The following is a 20,832-nucleotide window of genomic DNA, read 5'->3' as shown; positions in this document are numbered from 1 at the left end:
CCAATTCTCCTCCCCCACCTTAAGAAAAAAAAAGCTTTTACTTATTTATTCATGAGAGACACAGAGAGAGAGGCAGAGGGAGTGGCAGGCTCCCTGCGGGGAGCCCGATGCGAGATCGAGATCGATCCCGGACCCCAGGGCTGAGCTGAAGGCAGACACTCAACCCCTGAGCCACCCAGGCGCCCTCAAATTCCCTTTTGGAACCTAAAGCAACTGGGGGATGCTCTGAGCGGCCTGTGCTCAACAGCAGACAGCAGACAAAATTCAAAAAAATAAAAATAAAAATAAGATAAAATAAAAATAAAATAATTCTTCACAATGCAGGCTTCTGGAACGTGGCCGTGGAGGCCTGAAGGGTCTGCGGGTCGCGGGGGGCCCCCTGGGCCTGCGCCCCCTCGGCCGGCCCTTGTGCAACGTCAGGAAGCGCGTGCGAGAGCCACATCCTTGGCCGCGGCGCGACGGGATCTTCACTTCTCCGCCGACCTCTCGGAACAATGCCCGCGGCCGCCCTCTTCCTGCGCGTAACGACAACGGCTCAACCGTTTACCCTCCGGGCTGCTGGTGACAGCGGCTTTTAGAAAGTTGTTTTGTTTTCTGCTTCCCGAGAGCCCCACCGTCCACCCCGGCCCGGGCGACAGGACGGCCACCGTCGGGAGGGAACTGAGTCACGAGCCCCTGGAGCCCCGAGCCCCGGGGCTTCTCTTCTATTTTTTTTTTAAGTTTTTTTTAAATTTTTATTTATTTATGATAGTCACAGAGAGAGGGAGAGAGGCAGAGACACAGGCAGAGGGAGAAGCAGGCTCCATGCACCGGGAGCCCGACGTGGGACTCGATCCCGGGTCTCCAGGATTGTGCCCTGGGCCAAAGGCAGGCGCCAAACCGCTGCGCCACCCAGGGATCCCCGGGGCTTCTCTTCTAAACGCGGAAAGAACACCGGGGGTCGCCGAGGCCGAGGGCGCCCCGTTTGGCCCTAGAATGTGTGCGTGTCCCCTGCGCCCTCTTCCACGGCCAGTATCTTGGATGTGATCTGAGCCGCGAGGAAGGACAGGACGTGACGGGGACCAGGGACAGTGTGTATTTTCTGCTTTGTTTTTCTAGGTAGGAAGGATGTCAGAAAGGGAGCAAGGGTGGAGGGGTTGTAGGACTAGAGCCCAAGGGCCCTGGTGACGTGGGCCGTGGCGCTGGTGACGTGGGCTGTGGCGCTGGCTCCAGGGCAGCCAGTTATGCGCCGCGTCTGAAGGCCTGAAGGCCGCGGCCCGGCTCAGGGGCCTCCTGCCTCCCCTTCTCGCTCCCCGACTGGCCCATCAGGCTGCTCCTGCTGCCTCAAACGGGTCCTCGGTCTCCCCGGGGGGGAAGGGGGCGCATTTCGAAAGGCACAGAAGCCCAACAGCTCTTTCGGGAGTCAGGCCTCCTCAGAGGAGGGTCACTTCTCTTTCCAAGTCAGAAAGGGAGTTTGGGGCTTTACAAGAAACCCGGCTCTGGACATGGGAAATCAGGCCTGAGGGGGTGGAGCTGACCTGCCTTCCTCTGGCCTCACACAGGGCTCGGAGCCCTGCCTCCCGCCCCCCTCCCCCAGGACCAGAAGGTTCTCAGGATGGGGGTGGGCAGAGAGGCTGCTGAACCACCCCACAACAATTCTACGGGCTCCTGAGGTAACCGAGGCACAGAAATCCACAGCCCAAGAGGCAAAGCTGAGAGAGACTGATCATGACACCTGCCCCCTTCCTGCCACACCTAGGCACTGCCTAGAACCTTCTAGAATACTGCCCCCACACCCTTACCCAGCTCTACTCCTCTCTCCTTCCTCTTTCTCTTCTTGTTCATTTCTCTTTCCTGCTCGCCATTCTCCCCATTGTCTTCCTCCCCTTCTCGCCACCTCACTGTCCTCCATTTCTCCTTCTCTCTCTCACTTGAGTATGAGGTAGGCTGCCTTCTGTGGGTTAGCAGATGCAGTTGTTCTGTTTGATGTCTGTTCCCTCCCAGCAAAGAAAGATGGCGGTGGTGGAGGTGTTGGCTCCCCCATGCCAGCCACTCACTGGGGTGGGAGATTTACACGTTGTATGCTTTCCTGCCTTCATTCCAGGTACCTCGTTGACTTAGCATAAGGGCCAGATACCATTTATGATCAAATGCCATTGACAACTGTTGGAAGGATAACAGATCTCTCTCTCTCTTTCTCTGAGAGGTTATCCGGCCTTGCCTCTGCATCCTCCTAGGGCCAAAGTCTACCCTTCCCAGGGGTCCAACATCCAGCTGGTCTGGACCACACTTTCTGGAGATGTGGGTATAAGCTCCACCTTCTGCAGGCCTCAGCTACATTCATACACAGGGGAGGGGGTTGAATGAAGTTACAGTTTACATCCTTCCTTTCTCTCTCTGATTTTCTGGGAGGCTGAGAAAGGTGGAGAGAGGCCAAGGTCACAGAGTGTCAGGATCGCTCCTCTTCCTGACCCAAACGGGGTGGTTGTGGGCCGTGATGCCCATACCCACCGCATGAGGTCCCTCTGCAAAGAACGGGGGCAGAGTGGCCCTTTGGTTTTGTCCAAAAAGACAGAAGAGTGGGGGGAACTAAAATAAGAAAGTGAGTAAAGCCTTTGGTGGTTCACTTGGCCAAGATTTTCACGCCAGATTCTTATTTTAGGAGCCTCACATTCTGGTGGCACTAAGCAGGCTCAGGTGTAAGGAGTGAGTTATTTAGAAACTGTGGCTCAGCTCAGAAAAGAGTATGAGGTTTTGCCTCGACATGAAAAGAGGAACCAGAGCTAAAATAAGCAGCAATTGGCAAGGACTGAGACCCAGTCGGATCTCTGATTTCACCTCCTTGCACACGTGCTTCAACCTGCTGGGCAGGAGCCATCGACTCTTGTTATCTCAGTAAGGTGTTGTGTTTTTACAGGAAGGTGTAGCCTTCGGAGTGGAAACTTCTGCAGACCACCCGGGCCGCACAGATCCCTGCACCCTGGCTACCTGCTGTGGGCCACTGAAGGGGTCACAGGCCCTGGGGTCTGGAGCCCACATGTCCAGCAGGGCACCAGCTTTTCTACGAAGCCCGCCCACCTGTCACCCTGGCAGCGTGTGGCCTCAAGTGACCAGCTCTGTCCTCACACTTCTGACTGTGGGGCAGGCCGTTGCTCAGACAGCTGGTTGACACCCTGGCCCGTGGCCCCTGATGGCCCGTGCAGAGAAAGCTGTTGGTGGTTGAGCCACCCTGGGTCCCTCTGGGGACTGGAAACTGAAAAGTGCACCTGTCACGGGAAGAAGAGCAGACAGGCAGAGAAGGGCTGAGGCGTGGCGGGCTGTGCCCAGCGCAGGCCTCCTCCCCCGGCGCCCTGTGCACGGCCACACAGGCCGCCCACTCCTCACACGAGTTAGCCAGAGCGACTCTCTATTCTTTGCCACCCCCAAAGCCTGATGAGGCCCCCGGACCCTGAAACTGCCCCAGGACAGGCCGCAGTTCACAGGACCAGGCGGGGCCAGGGCAGCGAGGCCGCAGAGGGGAGGGGGGCGTGCTAGACCACAGTCTCCGCGTGTTTGCGGGCCGTGGGTACAGCTGTGTACAAGAAGCCACAGAGGCGTCTTTTCCAGCGTAAGGCCTAGTCATACTTGAAGTCTTCTTCACTTTGAAGGAATAGAAGAAACCACAAGGAGAAAAAAGATCAAAAGCATTGACCAACTTTTAACTTAAGAGAGTGTAGACTCCTTTCAGCAAACCACCCATCAGGGATGCCAACCCGGCCAGGAGAGTTCACACCGTCATAGACTGACAAAACACGGTGGGGGCCGCCGAGGCCCCCTGCCTGCCCCACACAGCCTCCCCTTGGGAGGGACCGTCGTACCGATGATGAGCAGCTGCCAAGCACTTGAAAGGCCAGTGTGATATGCGGGGTGCCACAACACATCCCTGGTGACCAGGCCGCGATGCTTGGGCACCCTAGACCAGCTGCAGTCATTCGAAAGAATATTCTTTAGATACTGGTGCAGATGCACATATGGAAGGATGAAGAAGCCCGAGGCAGCTCAGCCTGACCTCAGTCGGGTGGAGCGATTCCAAAGGAGCCCAAACTTGGATCTCCCAGAAGCCCCTGCATCAAAGAGCCCCAGCTGCCCGGGAAGGCGGCTTTGAGACCCCCTAGGCTGGGCCAAGCACCTCCTCACCCTCACTCTCTGACCCAAAGGGCTCCTTGAAGTGACTCCTTTGACCCCATCATCTTTCCAGAGGTGTTCCACTCCGCACGGCTTCTCCCACTGGACACATTTCTGGTGACCGATGCCCTCCCCCCGCCCCCCGAACCTGCCTGGTGTCCTGCCCTCAACCGCATCCTAGCTGTGGATGAAAGGCACCGTTCCCTTCATGTTCTGGAATCAGTGATCATGCTCCACCTCTCCTCCACCCTTACTTTCTTTTCAACTAAACCCCACGGACCCTGTTGCTGCTCCTACACGACATGGAGTCCCAACCCCGGTCTATCCCTCCTCTCTGCCCCGCACCTGGGTGTGCTCCATTTGTTGGTGCCTCTTTTTTTGTTGTTGTTTTTTAAGATTTTATTTATTTACTTGACAGAGAGAGAGAGAGAGAGAGAACAATAGTGAGGAGTGGTAGAAGGAGAGGGAGGAGCAGACTTCCTGCTGAGCAGGGAGCCCAATGCAGGACTCGATCCCAGGATCCTAAGGTCATGACCTGAGCCAAAGGCGGCACTTAACCAAATGAGCCATCCAGGTATCCCATGTTAGTGCCTCTTACTATGGTCCCCCCGAGAACTGAGCATGACTCCTCTGGCCCCACCAAGGACACTGAGAACGTCACCTCCTTTGTTCTGGCCACCCCTATGCTCTCTTAATGCAGCCAGATAAAAATAGCTCCCCTGGCTTCCACATCACTGGGTTGTCATGCCTTGTGGTCACACACAGCCTGTGTGCTCGTCATGCAAACTCCGTGTGTGGGAGGGGTGGTCTTTCCAGACTTGGACTTGGAAAGACTTGCTGCAGTTGGTTCTTTGTTAACATTTAATGGCAAGTTTACATACTTGGCCTCTCCATGGTGCAACCAGGTGCCATGAGCATCAGCCTCTGGCAGAACAGGTGTCTACAAACTGGAAGGTACTGTTTTGTGCTAACCTGTTGGGTGATCATCTAGTCCCTCAGAAAAAATACTCTGTTCTCCTGTGAGTTCCCCTTGTCTCCTTCCTAGCCCACTGAGCCTCACTCAGCTGGGCTCACTGAAGCAAATAATCAACAAGCTACAATCCCTTCCCGTTGTCTCTGGGCATCCTTCCTCACCAGAGCAGGGTCTCAGCTTACCGACCAAGCCACCCCCACCCATGGACTTCTGGGGAGAAAGAGGCTCAGCCAGGCCCTCATGTCCAGGCTGTTTGGGGCACATACTTTCCTCTCTGCCTTGTCTTTGTCATTTTCTCTCACCCGCTCTACTCAAGGCCAGATGGCCGGGTTGATAGAGGGCTTACCTGGACAGTGAATTTATCGTCTTCATTGGGCAAAATCCTGTATGTGTAAACACAATTCCGGTACCTGAAACAGACCAAAGACTCCATTAGAACCCATGCAAGAGAATTCATGTCTCTGGGAACTGAAAAGACAGGAATTCCTGACATGGCTCGAGGGACCTGGGCATGACGTCTCTGAACTTTGGGGCTGACCATTCCGAGGTGGAGATCCGCCTTGACATCAAGCAGTCCAGGACTGAACCCCCTCCCCTGCCCCCTCCACACTCAAGGAGCTCCAGGAAAAGGCACGTGGTATCTTCTGGGCATGATTTACATTGACAGCTATGTGGTCTGATTTAAAGGCATTCACCCTCAAGACACAGCTTCATCATAAGAGAATTTAGCTCCTCCCAGGTGCCTGGCACTTCACTCAACTTTTGTATGTATTGTTTAGCTAGATTTTATTTTATTATTATTACTTTTTAAAGTAGACTCCACGCCCAGCATGGAGCCTAACAAGGGGCTTGAACTCATAACCTTGAGATCAAGACCTGAGCTGAGGGCGAGTCTGATGTTTAATGAATAGAGCCACCCAGGCACTCCTGTTTAACTAGATTTCAAAATTATACACTAGTGGGGAACCCTGGGTGGCTCAGCAGTTTAGTGCCTGCCTTTGGCCCAGGGTGTGATCCTGGAGTCCCGAGATCGAGTCCCACATCAGGCTCCCTGCATGGAGCCTGCTTCTCCCTCTGCCTGTATCTCTGCCTCTCTCTGTCTCTCACGAATAAATAAAACAAAACAAACAAACAAACAAACAAACAAAACCAAAATGATACACTAGTTTAGGGGATGCCTGGGTGGCTCAGTTGGTTAAGTGTTTGCCTTTGGCTCAGGTCCTGATCCCAGGGTCCTGGGATGGAGTCCTGCATCCGGCTCCCTGCTCAGTGGGGAATCTGCTTCTCCCTCTCCCTCTGCTTCTCCCCCAACTCATGCTTGCTCTTGCTCTTGCTCTCTCTCTCACTCAAATAAATAAATAAAATCTTTTTAAAAATTAAAAAATTATATACTAGTTTAAACAATTTAAAACCATAAAGAAAGATAAAAGATGAAAAAGAAATTTCTCCTCCTTCCCCTCCTCTTGAGCCCTGCTTCTTAGATTGACTTCTCCTTTTTGTCAATCATTCCAGAACTCTCAAGTGCACACAGAAACAGACAGTACCTATCTTTTTTTTTTTTAATTTTTTTTAATTTTTATTTATTTATGAGAGTCACAGAGAGAGAGAGAGAGGCAGAGACACAGGCAGAGGGAGAAGCAGGCTCCATGCACCGGGAGCCCGATGTGGGATTCGATCCCGGGTCTCCAGGATCGCGCCCTGGGCCAAAGGCAGGCGCCAAACCGCTGCGCCACCCAGGGATCCCCCAGTACCTATCTTTTTAAATGCAAATAGCATCACAATATATATGTTGTTCTGAAATTTGCTCTTCTCACCAAAAAAAAACAGATCTTAGAGGTCTTCCCTGCTCATGTTCCACCACGTGGTAGTGCGATCAGTTGTCTGACCGACCCTCGAGGCCGAGGCCGAGGCCGGAGGGGTAGTTATTTTTAGCTCTGTACTTTCCTAACGGTGCTGCAGGGAGCATCTCTGTGCCTACCCCTTGTAACCCGCGAAGTCACAGGGTCAGCCTCCCCACTAGCACGATGGGGACCATAACACCAGCCACCTGTTGCTGTGTCAACTGAGTGAGTTAATGTAGGAAGAGCATTTAGAATAGTGCCCGGAGCACGCTCATGTGCTGACCTGGGGAGTGGCTGCGGGGAGATCACCACCAGGAGAAGAGCCGCACCTCGGGCTTTATACTTTGAGAGATTGATGAGCCTCCCACTAACCGGATGTGTCTATTTCCCCACACCCTGCCAACAGGCTGCTATCAGACATTTTCATCTTTGCAAATCTGAGAGGTTAAAGAAAAATGAGTACTCACTTTAATCTGCCTTTCTTTATGAGAAAGGTTGAACACGTTCCCATGTTTCACTATTTGTCTTTCTTTTTCTGCGAATTTCTTTTCATGTGTTTGGCTTACTTTTTTTTTTTTCTTTTAAATCATCTTTTGCTTATGCATTTGTAAGACTTTGATACATGCCACAATATATCTTGGGAGTTACTTATGGTTGACAGTGCTTATGGAAAAATTTTAGATTATTATTATCTTATTTTTTTAGCTGTGTAGAGGTTTTATGATTTTATGTGGTCAATTTTACAATCTTTTTTTGGCTTTTGAACCAATGGATGTTTCAAGAAAGTTTTGGAGAGCGGGTTTAGGTAATTTCACTTCCACTGGGCCCTGGCTCTTCGTTTGTCACAGGGAAGTTTCTTTTCCTGTCTTTCTGTCATCTCTGAGTGCTCATTTCCCTGCACCGGGTCCGTCTCTCCAGAGCAAGGGCTGACAGCACAACTGGCTTATTTCAGAGATGGCACGGAGGACTCTCTAGGCCACTGTCACCTCACCTCCCGGAGATGTCCCAGAAACGGAGAACCGCCCCAGGCCCCGTACCCCACTCCCCCATCCCTAACCCCACCAGCCTGGGGCCCCTCTGCAGGGCCTGCCACCAATGCCAGAGGGTAGCTCCACCCCTGCTGTGCTCTTATCTTTCACTGCTTGTTCTCATGACACTTCCTCCCGGAGATATGCAAATGAGACCAGGGCCAGACCTGTCTTATTTGGCTGAGGGCAGCTAATTTGTGGAAGAAGTTGTGCAGGCTCAAAACATCAGCCTGTAAAGAACAGGGTCACAGGGAGAGGGGCAGAGCAGCTGCACAGAACAGGAAGCCCTTTTAATTAATCTAGGGTGGCAGACAAGCCTTTCTGGCTTTTTCAAAGATGTTCTAGGAACACTGAAACACAGAAGCGGTTCCACGTTACTCAGATCACAATTCAAAAGCTAGTACAATAGGAAGACAGGACACTTCCCCTTAGACAGTGACACCCAGCAGCCACAACGCTGTCCCTGGAGCTGGGTCCCTTCATGTCTTTGAGGGAAAACTACAATGTCACCACCACTGCCACCGCTGTCACACCCAGCCACAGGAGACCAGTGGTTCCAGACTGCATGCCACGGGGCACTGGGGGCTCTGCAGGCAGATGGAAGGGGGCGCTCTTGGGCCAACCCCACTCCTCAGTGGCTGCACCCCACTCTGGTCCCAGATGCATAAATGTGTACAAACACACAGAGAACACACATGTGTATACATACACACACGTGCCTACATACAGACGCATAACCTACACATATACACATATTTGCACACACCATCTTACACATGAAATGTTTAGTGAAGATCCCACCACTAAATCCTCTTTGAGAGCAACTGCACCAGAACATAATCCAGACAACGTCTCGTCCAGCCCTTCCCGGCCCCTTGTGGGGATTTAGTAACAATTTAGGGTGCTGACACTAGTCCTCAGCTGCTACTCCTTCCAGGGACTGGGTTGCATTTCAGGACAATCGTGTTAGGAATAGTCCCACTGGAGGCCCAGGTTAGATGGTGCTGGGCTGGGTATGTGGGAGGTTGTCTCATTCTCAAATGAACTGGGACTTAGAGTAAACTTCCCACGTGACCCTGAACAGCTGCCAGGTGACAGCAGGTACCCACCCTGTTCTGAGTGGGAAGATGCTTCCTCTGGGAAGGGCTTTTCCAGATCAATCCTAATATGGCTTGGGAAGTTTTACATGAATGCAAGAGGACAAGCAAATGGAAGTAAAAAGAAAATGCTATGGCATTTTTAGTCTCTTGGATAAATATTGCTATTTCTGTATGACTACTCTTAGCCAAATGAACACTGACAAGCATGCCCAGAAACATCCTTTACCATGGTGAGCCCCATGGCGGCAGGGGGGGGGAGGGGGCGTAGTGGGGGAGGAAAAAAACATCAAACTAAAATCCAAGAACCTTATTAGCATCTCTGTCTCCCTCTGCCAATTGATTGAGTGTGCTCTATAATTGTTTTTAAGCTCCTTTGTCATTCTTATTATAGATCAGTTCTAATTTCTAATGTCGTTTGTACATTTTTTTTTCTTGCTCAAATATTGTAGATTTCTCAAGAAGATGGAGTGGGAGAATTCAGGTGAAAGCCCTGCATTCAGAAAAGCCACTTGGACCAATATAGAAACAAGGGTAAAATGTATATTAGCCCCAGGGACCAAGGGCATTCATTGTTCACAACCAAAACCTCAAAGAATCCAGGCGGAGAGACTAAGAAAATGGAGAAATTACAAGAGGCCATTAGTTCAGAAGAAAGAAGGTGAGAAGAAGCCAGGTGGCCAAGTGAAAGGTGGTGGGGAGGCAGCCAGAGTACCGGTGGGGGTCTGCTGAGTGCCCTGCCTCTGTAGCCCAGGGGCCCAGCACACTGTTCCTTGTATGAGACCCCTGGGAGGAAGCCCACCTTTCCATGAGCCATGTCACCCCTCATCACTTACCCCCATCGGCTGGGTCTCAGATTGGGGCTCCCACCCCCACCCCTGCTGGTCCTTTTTTGTCTGGGAAGAGGATCTGGGCAGAAACCCACTCTGATCTCCAAAAGAATCTGTTCCAACTTTTCCTGACAGGTCTTTGTCAGAAAAAAAAAAATCACCAGACCCATGAAAATATATCACCACTTGAAAGAAGGGCATCATTTTCCTAAGGACTCAAAGATGTTACTTCCATGTTTCATAGAATCACTGCAAAAGAGAATAAAAGACATTCTAGCGAGGTCTGACTTGTGAACTCAGTACACCATTGCATCTCTGGCATGAGAAAGGTCAATTGTAAAGAGTGAGCAGGGTGAGACAAGGAAAAATGATCAGATGGGAAAACCCAGGAATTCACGACTCAGAACTAAACCCCGCGAGAGGGACAATACACAGCAGCTCGTGTCCTGGAGAATGTTAAAGAGGATGAAAAACTCAAGAAAGAACAGAAAGAAAAGACCGGAAGGGAACAGGATAAATAGAGAAGACAGGTCTCTGTCCTCATACATACATAAGTAGGGGTTTCTGAAAGCACAGATAATTTTTTTAAATAAAAAGAAAAAGCAGAACAAGAACAGGTAATAAATCTAAGAGCAGAAAATTAAATGTCCAACCCTTTGGCAAATTGAATAAAGGAAAGAAAAAATGCTTCACCCTCCTCCTAGCCAGCATCTAGAGGGGCTCCATTCTTCACCTGCCCTGTGTCTGAGAGACAGACCTGTGCAGGCTGCCTCATCCAGATCTGGCACAGACAGAGAGGAGCATGGGAGGGGGGGCATTCGGTCCCCTGACCCCATCCTGCCTCTGGCAGAGGCCACAGCTCCGGGTCGGAAGGCTTGGGGACAGCCTGTCCCCTGGCTCTTCAGGAGTGGGAATGGCTTCCCTTGGTTGCTGGCTCCAGGCTGTGTGGCCTTCCCTATGCCTGTCACCCTTTTGAATTATGCCATCTATTCCCTGCTGGGAGCCTGGCCAGCACAAGGAGGAAACAAAATCAAAAAGGGGAAAAGAAGAAAGAACACTAATAAAAGAGAAACCTCAAAATTACAGAAAACGATACATAATTGTGTGCTAGCAAATTTGAAAAGCTCAACAAATGGACTGTTTTCTGAAAAATATAGATAACTTATCAAAAGTGAAACAAGAGATAGAAAGCAAGAATAAATCAACACCAAAGAAGAAACTGAAGCAAATATATAAAAATGATCCCTGGGATGCCTGGCTGGTTCAGTCGGTGAAGCGTGCAACTCTTGATCTTGGGGTTATGAGTTAGGGCCCCACGTTGGGTGTGGAGATTACTTAAAAATAAAGTTTAAAAAAATAAATAGAATAAATAAAAATTATCTTTAAGTAGCCCTGAGGAAAAGCACCTCTGCTGAATTTTTCTTAATATTTTAAAAAAATCAGATGATGATGATTCCACATAAATGTCTACATATTTTATAAAATTTACATGACTCTTAACTGTAACTTGACCAATATCATATAAATCAATCTCACCTATGAGCATATATACAAAAATCCTAAATAAAATTCAGAGTACAGTAAAAAATTTACATAATCAAGAACAGTTCATTTAAATCATGCAAAAGTGGTTAATGTTAGGGAATTTATAAAATAAAGCTATTTATACCCATAAATGAAATAAGGGAAACAACATAATCATCTCAATAGATATTTAAAAGGCATTTGATAAAATTCACTATTTAATCATTCAAAACTTTATAAAACTACGAAAAGATGGGTCCTTGTTTGACATGACAAAGAGCAACAACTAACTTTTATCAAGTGCTAACATCCTTGGGATATTGTATCAAGTCCTTCCCAGGCACTGTCATGTTTGACTCTCACAGAACTTTGAGGTGGATATGTTCTCTTCCCAATATTCTCCACTTCAGAGTTTTAGAAATACTGGCCAATGTAACAAACTATGAAATCTAAATCAGAGTTATAAGTGTCTGGAAAGGAGACCACAAAATGATCATAATTTATACATAACATGATTATCTATCAAGAAAATCTAAGAGAAGCAAATGAAAAACAATTTGAAATAATGAGGAGTAAGTAAAGTGACAGAATAAAAGATGAATTTATAAAACCTAGAACTTCCCTTTATGTTATCAGTTACCACAAAAGGGTGACTGGAGGGAAAAGGTATCATTTACAAAAGTAACACAATTATAAAGTAATCAGAAGTAATTATAACAAGAAATAGGAAGGATCTATGCCCCCCCAAATTACAAAATTTTAAAGAGGGGAAGCTATACTTATTTTTCAACTTGACAAAATTATTAGCTGGTTCACTTGGAAAAATACTAGAAAATAATAGATATGCAAATCACCAACCGCACTCCTCAGCAGCTGCAAAATCGTTTATAATATCATGGTGATGCATTTGGTATGATATCAGTGTAAGAACACCAGACATACGTGGAACAGGGTAAGCAGGCAAGAAAGAGATATATAAGACTTAATATACAGTGAAAGAAGAATCAGAAAAGGAAAAGGAGTAAATCATTCCAGAAAACTTTTTGAGAAAGATGACTGGTTACTCAAAAAAATACACATACACCTTTGTCTTACAGCCTTCAATGAATTAATTCCGGAGGGATCAAATTGTTCAATGTGAAAAAGCAAAACAGAATAAAACCGAAAAAACTTATCATTTCTCTATCTGTTTTTGCCAAATGCCTTCCACATGATTACACATTTGTTCAATCCACCCACTGACACTACTACATAAGTATTCTTAGCCTTGATTTTCAGATGAGGAAACCAAAGCCCCACAGAATCGCTGGAGATTGGGCAGGGAAAATCATCCTTAGCCCGAGTCTATCAAGTCCCATGGGTCCTGTCCTAACCCTCCCGCCTCCCACTGGAAAAAACCCCCAGAATATCCATATGCAGAGGGACTCTTTACATTGAAAAGCAAAGGAGAAAAAAAATCACAAAGGAAAAAGACTGATAGGCTTCATGAAAATTTACAATCTTTGAACGTCAAAGAAATCACAAAGTTTAAAGGCAAAAACCACAGGGAAAATATTTGCAACAAAAGTGATATAAAGACTTCATGCAAAAACATAACAGAAAAACCACAGCTTCAAAAGAAAAATGGCAAAGAGAATGGACAGATCATTCACCAAAGAGGAATTATGAAGGTCAACAGTCCTATCAAACAAGTTTACTATGATTGCAATCAAGAAATGCAAAGAAAAATGAACGGAAATTAAACACCTTTCACTTTGAAACTTAATTTTTTTTTTTAAGTGCAAATATTCAGAATAGGGAGACTGGAATCAAGTGGGCAGTCTCTTGTACAGCCAACCAGAGCATAAAATGGAACAAAATTTCTGGAAAGCAATTTGTCATTCTGTATCAAGAGCCTAAAAACATTTCTATCCTTTGATCCAGTAATTCCGCCCCTGGGAATCTATAACCAGAAATGTCACATTTCTGCAAAAAGACCTTCATCATCATCATGTTTATAACAACAAAACACTACTGGTAACTTAAACGTCTGACAATACCAGAGTCGCTTCATAAATTGCAGCACATTATGTAACAGAATCTTGGCACTCGTTAAATATGGTATTTAGGAAAAAAAATTTTAACTAACAGGGAAATGTTAATGTTGCTAGAAAACACAGACCAAAATACATGGTTATAGCTATATATATATTACAGAGATTTATATATCTATGGAGAAAGAGGAACAAAGAGAGGGTGAGAAGATACACCTACAAATTAACAGTATTTATGTTAATCTCTCGGCAATTGGGTGATTATTTTCCTTCTTTACATTTGGTACTCTTTGTACATTATACTTAATACTGTATTTTTTTTTTTTTAAGTTACTTGAAAGAACACTGCGGTGTTTATCAGAAGATCTAGTTCTACATTGCCACCAACGCCTGTGATGGCCTCACAAGCCTTTCCTCTCTGGAGGCCAGGTTCCTGGTTGGCAAGTGAGAGGGCTGGACCAGCTGACCCTTCGGGAGCCAGCCCTGTCTGGGGTTATTTTAGAAAAGTCACTGAATCCAAATTGTTTGGGTGCTGGTCCTTGTCAACACGATGTTTTTCTAATTAATGGACAAAGAGGGTGTGAAGTGAGCATGGGAGAAAGGAAATGGGGAGAACAAGCCTGCCATTCTGGGGGCCAGATCTTTCCTTTCTTCCATGCTGCAGCTACCAGCACTGATCCTCATCCTGTCCACATGCTGGGCTCCCTCTTCAGAGCCCTAGGACTTTTGTCTCTTCAGCATCTCCCTCCTAAATGGGAGATAGTTAATCAATCTTAAGATGGCCACCATTCCTTCTTGACTTTATCTTCAATCTACCTGGTAGTTTTTCCTGGCATCCACAGCTCAGACCCCTCTCTCCCTCAGGCTTCCGGGCACTCGACCCCGGCCCCAGCGGCCACTGGACACTCATGCACCATTCAAGTGCTCTTCCTGTCTTATCTCTTTGAGCACTTCCTCTGAGGAGGCCCCACATGACAGCTCACTGTCTCCCGGAGGCTTTTACAGGCCTCCAGGAAGTTCTAGAAGTGACACTCTGCCTGCGCTCTCCTCTTTCCTTCTGCTGTGGAATTTGCTTCACAGATGGGCCCATACTCCCCTGCATCTGAGATGTCACTACTCACTCTATGACTTGTTCAAAATAATAGCCAGTGTTCAGTGGGTGCTTACTGTGTGCCTGGCCTTGGGTCACACAAGTTGCCCACATTCTCCCATTTTATCCTCTCAATAATCCAATGACAGCAAGAGATAGACAAATAACCCAATTTTTTAAGTGGGCAGAGGATCTGAATACACATTTCTCCAAATAAGATAGAGAAACAGCCAATAAACACATGAAAAGAAAAGAAACTCAGCACCATTATTCATTATGGAAACACAACTCAAGGTGACAATAAGATGCCACTTTGCACCCACTGGGATAATTACCAGAAAGATAACAGCAAGGCTTGGTGAAGCTGTGGGAAAATCAGAGCCCTCACATGTGGCTGATGGGGATTTAAATGGTGCAGCTTCTGTGGAAAACAGTGTAACAAATCCCACAGAAAGCTAGAATTACTGTAGGGCTCAGCAATTCCACCCAAGACCACTGGAAAACACACGTTCACACAAAAACTTGCCCATGAACATTCACACCAGCATTATTCATAATAGCCAGAAAGTGGAAACAACCCACATGTCCATTAACTGATGAATGGATACATAAAATGTGGTCTATCCACACAACAGACAATTATTTAGCCAAAAAGGAACCCCCAGGCTTCAGCATAGATGATCCTCAAAAACATCACACTAGGTGAAAAAAGCCACATATTCTATGATTCTGCTAATATGAAATACAACATGATGAATGTCCCAAACACCACTGAATTGTATACTGTACAACGGGTGATTTTATGGGATGTGACTTATACAAATTATATAATATACAAATTATATAAATTATACAAATTATATTAAAAAACTTATAAAAAAAAAACTTATACAAATTATATAAAATATATAAATTTATAAAAAATTAACCCAAGAACTGGGCATCTCACCAGTGAGGATGCTGGGAGGGCACAGGGAGGTTGGTGTCTGGCCAGTGTTGGAACCCATATCAGATGTAGCTAACCACAGAGGGCTCACCCCCAAGGACTGTGTGGCACAGCATGGATTAGGGCAGGAAAGGCAGGCCTCCTCTCCCTCCATCGCTGGGGTGGGGAAGGAAGGCCTAGCTAGGAGCACCACTGCCATTTCTTCACCATGCTTGGGCTCATGCTCCAGGAAAGGGGACCATTCAACGGAGAAGCTACTACATCTGCACACAGGGGAATTTAACCCAGAGATGGTAAGCTTGCAAAACATGCCAGAGCCAGAGCCTGCGCTGGTTCTCGAAGGGTTGCCCTGGAGTGCTGGGCATGGGCACCGAAGGCTGGAGACACTCAGGTTGTTCAGATTCACTTCACATAGAAGATGCCAGTGATCTGTTAAACACACAGGCCTTCAGGGCACGCCACTCCCTCCTGTCTTGCACGCAGACAGAAAACACAGAAGAGCCGCCCTTGGACAAACTCATGTCAACTGGATTTCAAGAGCCCATGGTCCTCCAGCTCTGGCTGCTGGCTACTGCCTCTGCCAGAGTTTATCCCTGCTTTCTGTCAATGCCAGATACGAAAACCAGTATTTCTTTGCATTGCCACAAGAATAATCAATGAGCGTGCAAACCTGACTCAGACCCTGGAAGGGGGTTGGAGGAAGTGGGGTTATAGCCACACGTTCACACCATGGGCAATGGCTTTACACCTCTCCTGGACATTGCTGCCCTCCCAAGTCCCTTCTCTGTGGCTCCCCTTTCCAGGCCTCCCTGACCCCACACACACCCAGGCTTGCTGGCTCCCGTCTCTCTGCTTCCCAAGAACAGCCCAAGTTCAAGTCCTGGCCCTGCCGTTTATCAGTCCTGTAAATGTGGCATGTCAGCTAACCTCTCTGGGCCTCAGCTTCCTCGTCTGTAAAGCAGGGATAATGACAGTCCTTCCTCCAAAGGCCATTGAGGACAGTGACTGAATACACGCAGAGAGCCTAGAACGGAGCCCGGCACACCAGAGGCCTCCACAAGCCTTTTGCAGTTTGGACAGAACTGGTTAGGAACCACCCTTTGTTAGGGGAGGGAGGCTTCGGGCTTGCTCTACCGCAAGTGGCCCTATCACACTCGAGCTTCCCAACAAGAAGGATGCCTTCTTGAGAGAACTTTGGGTGGCTCAATGTCCTTCTTGGGCCTCTTCATCTTTGGGGCTGTGCTGCGGCCAGAGTCCCGGTTGCCTGGTACGCTGTCCCTGGGAAGGCGACTGTGGTGCGCCTGGGCAGCTTGCGGGAGGCTGCGCGCTGAGGAAACCAAGACTACTTCCCTGCCTGGCCAGCTGGACGAGGCACTGGTTCCTGAACCGAAGGCCTGCCCCTCCCCCAGGAGGGAAGCCAACTCTCCCCGGCATGCTTTGGTGGGAAGGCCACCCAACCGGGCAGCTTCTATTCCCAACAGTGCTGGACCATCGTTCCAGGTGTGGCTGTGCAGCCTGAGCAAAGAGAGGCCAGCCCCGCTGAGCCCTGGCCCCTTCCACTGAGGGACCCCCATCCCCCAAGGAGATGCACCCGATGGGCACCCTGGCCCCACGTGGAGGTGCCATCCCAGCAGGAGAGGAGGGCACGACCTTGACTGCCTCTCAGCATCCCATCCAAGATGGGCCGGACGCCCCCTCCAGGTACCCGTGGTGGTTTGAGTCAGGTCAGGTGAGGATGACACAGTTCCTATCTGGAAGAGCCCCCTGTCGCTCGGGCTTTTGAGGGCCCCTTGCCACAAGACGGACTCAAACCATATGGCCAGCTGCCTGGGGTCGTCCCCTTCCACCTCTCTGGGCCCAAGATGGGCCTCCAGAGTCTCCCTGAAGCGGGGCTCTCTGAGCTGCTGAGGAGAGGGCTGAGCTTTCCTGCCCAGCAGCAGTGGTAGGGCTGACCTCTCGAGAGGAAATGTGGGTTCGCGAGGCCTGGGGTGAATGTACGCTCTCATCACGTGGGCGGCCCTGAATTGCAGCCTTGTCTTTGGGTGTCTCCCTCACCCCCTCCCTCGTTTCATTTAAATAGTCAAATCTGGGCAACAAGGCCACTGGGGGGAAGCTGTCCTCAGTTCCTGGTGCTCCACACACAGCTGCCCCTAAAGCAGCAGTTGGGAGGTTCCCTGCTGTCTCCTCACTCACCAGAGGGCACAGGGGAGAAGCTCTGGCCACTGGGCCAGGGCAGGAGGTCCTCCTCCACGGTGGCTTCCTTCTGCAGCCCTGGCTCACTGTGAGAGCCCTGACCCCACAGCCGCACCCCCCGGGGCCCGGCACTCACAGCCGACTTCCAGAGAGACAGCAGATGGGGCGAAGCCTGTCACTTATGAAACTGAGGAAAGCCCAGTTGCTTTTCGCCCCGTCGGGGTTCCCAGCACTAGGCTGTGGACCCAGACGGTGTGGGGCCAGGTCTGTACCAGGCCACAGGGAAAGTTAACGCTAATTTGTTTTTTTGTTTTTTTTTTAAGATTTTATTTATTCATAGAGACAGAGAGAGAGAGAGGGGCAGACACAGGCAGAGGGAGAAGCGGGCTCCTTACAGGAAGCCTGATGTGGGACTCGATCCCGGGTCTCCAGGATCACACCCTGGGCTGCAGGCAGCGCTAAACTGCTGTGCCACCGGGGCTGCCCGAAAGTTAACTCTAATTTGATTGAAAGGACTGGCTCCCTCTTTTTTTCCTTCTTTCTCTCTCGCTCTTTCTTTTTAAAAAGGACACTTTTTCTGCTTTTTTGATGTTCAAGGATGCTTTCTCCCACAAAATAAGCCTTTGGAAGGTGGCAGTTAGATGTTATTCAGGTTTTCCTTCTTAAATCTCCTTAATTGGCAAAATTCAAGATGGTGAAGGGATGATGTGTCCCTGGTTTGGGGAAAGTTTGGTGGCTTCTGACCCTGCAGGAAGAAGGGTGGCTTCCCTCAAAGAACAGAGCGGAAAAGAGAGCCCTGGGCATGGCCAGAGAGCAGGGCCCCCAGGGAGGAATCCAAGCCCTGGGGCCTAGACCTAAAAGGGCTTTGAGGACAGGAGACTGATAAGGCATCCAGGCCTCGGCTAAGAGGAGAGAGGACACCTGTGGGCATCACAGGCACCTGTCCTGAGAGGCGGACCCTGTACACCTGCTGCAGCTCTGACAGTAATTCGGTGCAGACAAGGGGAGGGCAAGAGAGGTGGAGGAAGGGATACGGGAAACCAGGCCTGGACCCCAGCCTGCCACCAGCCAGAGGCCTGGCCCTCTCCAGGCGCTTTCCCCCACCCGCAGGCAGGGGTCGTGGGAGCACAGGTTCCCAAGGGCCTCCAGGCCCTGTCCGGGCTCTGGCTTGCCAGTGTGCTGCCAGTGTGGAGTCAGAGACTGCGTCCGTAACCTGCACACAACCCGCACTCCCTGACCAAAGGGCCACTGTAGGGGTTAGTGAACTATGGCCCTGGAAGCTCTCCGCAGAGGCCTAGCACACAGCCAACACCCAACAGCATCGGCCTTCCACTCGGGTCCAGGGAGGCAGGAGAGACATCCGTGTAGGCCCAGTGGAGTCAGTTTAGAGTCTTCCCATCCTTTTAAGACCCAGTTGGCGGGTGCCCATGGGGGCAGCGCTTGTGGGGAAGTCCTGGGTCCCTTCCCTGGAGTGTGAGAATGGGGGAGTGAGGGAAGCTGGCCTCGGGAGGGGGGTCTCTGGTGCAGTCAGTGCTCGGGCCCGTTGGCCAGCTGTGTCCTTGTTAGCACCCTGTCTTCTCTTGCTGTCCCCCTGGAACCTATGCTCACACTTGGCTTGCCATGGTTAGGAGCGGGTGGCAAGAGTCTGGTTGTCTGGGTGCAGCCTCTGGGCAGTGGCCCTGGCTTCAACCACCGTTGGTCTTGTAACCTATCTGAGCCTCAGTTTCCTCATCTGCAATGGGGAGTAATACGGGACCTGTAGTTCAGGTTGCCGCGAGGATGAAATGGGATAACACCAAGACCAACGCCTACACTCAATGCTCAAGACAGGTCCGTGTTCCGTGACCTACTTCCCCTCTTGCCTGGTCCGAGGGAACTTTCTGCAAGCATCTACGGATGCTACCTGGGAGATGCAGGGGGACAACCTGTCCCCCGCTGTGCCCTGGCACTGCCCTGTTAGACAGCAGGCCTGCAGGGTGACGGCCTTCTTCAGACAAGGTCAAGAAGTCTGTTTTAAAAAAGAGCCTTCAGCAAGTGGCTGGTTCCCCGGTTGTTAAGACAACTGGGGCATTGAGCAATATCCCAGAGCTGGGAGGGCGGTGGAGGGTTGATGGTGGCAGAGAGGCCACCATGGGTGGGGGACGCCACGCAGTGCTGAGGTGGGGAGAGAAGAAGCTGTCCCTGTAGGTGATGGTCACTTTCTCTGCTCTCAGGGCCCGCAGTGCAACTTCTGGGTGAACAGAGAGCTCTTTCTTGAGCGAACACACCCCATATCCTGGCTCCCTGAATGAGGGCTTCCAAAAAGCCCTCGCCTACGGCTCTGGAAGTGTCCGCTCTTGCCACATCTGTTCTCCCAGGAGGGTTTCCAAGCTGGGCATCCTTGTCCCGCACCTGAGCTGACCAATGGGAGCCCCGAGCTTCTGCCCTGGAGGGCCGCCTCCTCCTGGCCCCTGGCCCCACCGATCCCGGGGGGCAGCCCCAACCGGGGAGCAGGCCTCGGCGGCCCTGGGGGAGCTCCCGGGGCTGGAACAGGAGAGCTCCGAGGCCCAGCAGGCCCATCGCGGGGCTCGGCCGGACCCCCGGGCAAATCTGGGGGACACGCCAGAGGGGTCCACGCCTCCCAGGACACAGGACAGGCTGCCCCCCCCCCCCCCAGGGCCCGGCACTTACAGCACACACAGCGCGTAGGCCCTGGAGATGGACTCGCTGGCGCGCACGAGGAAGCTCCCGTCCTTGCCCGTCCTGGACAGCAGCTCCTCGGCCTTGGAGCGGGTGATGTTGCCGTGGTTCCAGCAGGGGACCATGGCGGGCCTCGGGGGGCCTCCCCGCGCCCCGCGCCCGCGCCTCCGAGGGGAGCCGAGGCCCCCGCGCCGCACCCCGCGCCGCGCCCCCCGCCGCCCGCTGCAGCCCGGCCCGCCCGGCCACTTCCTGCTCGGGAGCTCGGCGAGGGAGAGGAAGCCGGCGGCCCCGAGAACTTCCTCCTTGCGAGAGCGCGGGGAGGCTGCTCCACCTTCCCACCCCGCCCCGGGCCTCCCGGGGGCGTCGCCGCGCGGGGGGCGGGGGGGGGGGTGGCCCAGGACGCCCGCAGGTGACAGGGGCGCAGGAGGCCCGGCGACACGGTCCCCCCACCCTGG

The 20,832-nt window shown here is 50.6% G+C and overlaps 1 protein-coding gene across 1 annotated transcript in view; it reads right to left on the bottom strand.

Annotated features, from left to right (window-relative positions):
* INPP5D (inositol polyphosphate-5-phosphatase D) overlaps window positions 1-20,577 on the bottom strand; it is a 120,389-nt gene extending 99,812 nt beyond the window's left edge. Inside the window, exons 1-2 of the mRNA XM_072796722.1 lie at window positions 20,369-20,577; window positions 5,463-5,526 (exon numbers count right to left, since the gene is read on the bottom strand). Coding sequence (XP_072652823.1) covers window positions 5,463-5,526; window positions 20,369-20,502 — 198 coding nt within the window. The 5' untranslated portion in view covers window positions 20,503-20,577. The remainder of the gene's footprint in view (window positions 1-5,462; window positions 5,527-20,368) is intronic.
* Between the last annotated feature and the right edge of the window lie 255 nt (window positions 20,578-20,832).

Source organism: Canis lupus, chromosome 24 (genome assembly GCF_048164855.1).
Source record: "Canis lupus baileyi chromosome 24, mCanLup2.hap1, whole genome shotgun sequence".
In the NCBI taxonomy this organism is placed as follows: domain Eukaryota; kingdom Metazoa; phylum Chordata; class Mammalia; order Carnivora; family Canidae; genus Canis; species Canis lupus.
This window is presented reverse-complemented; position numbering and strand designations above follow the sequence as displayed.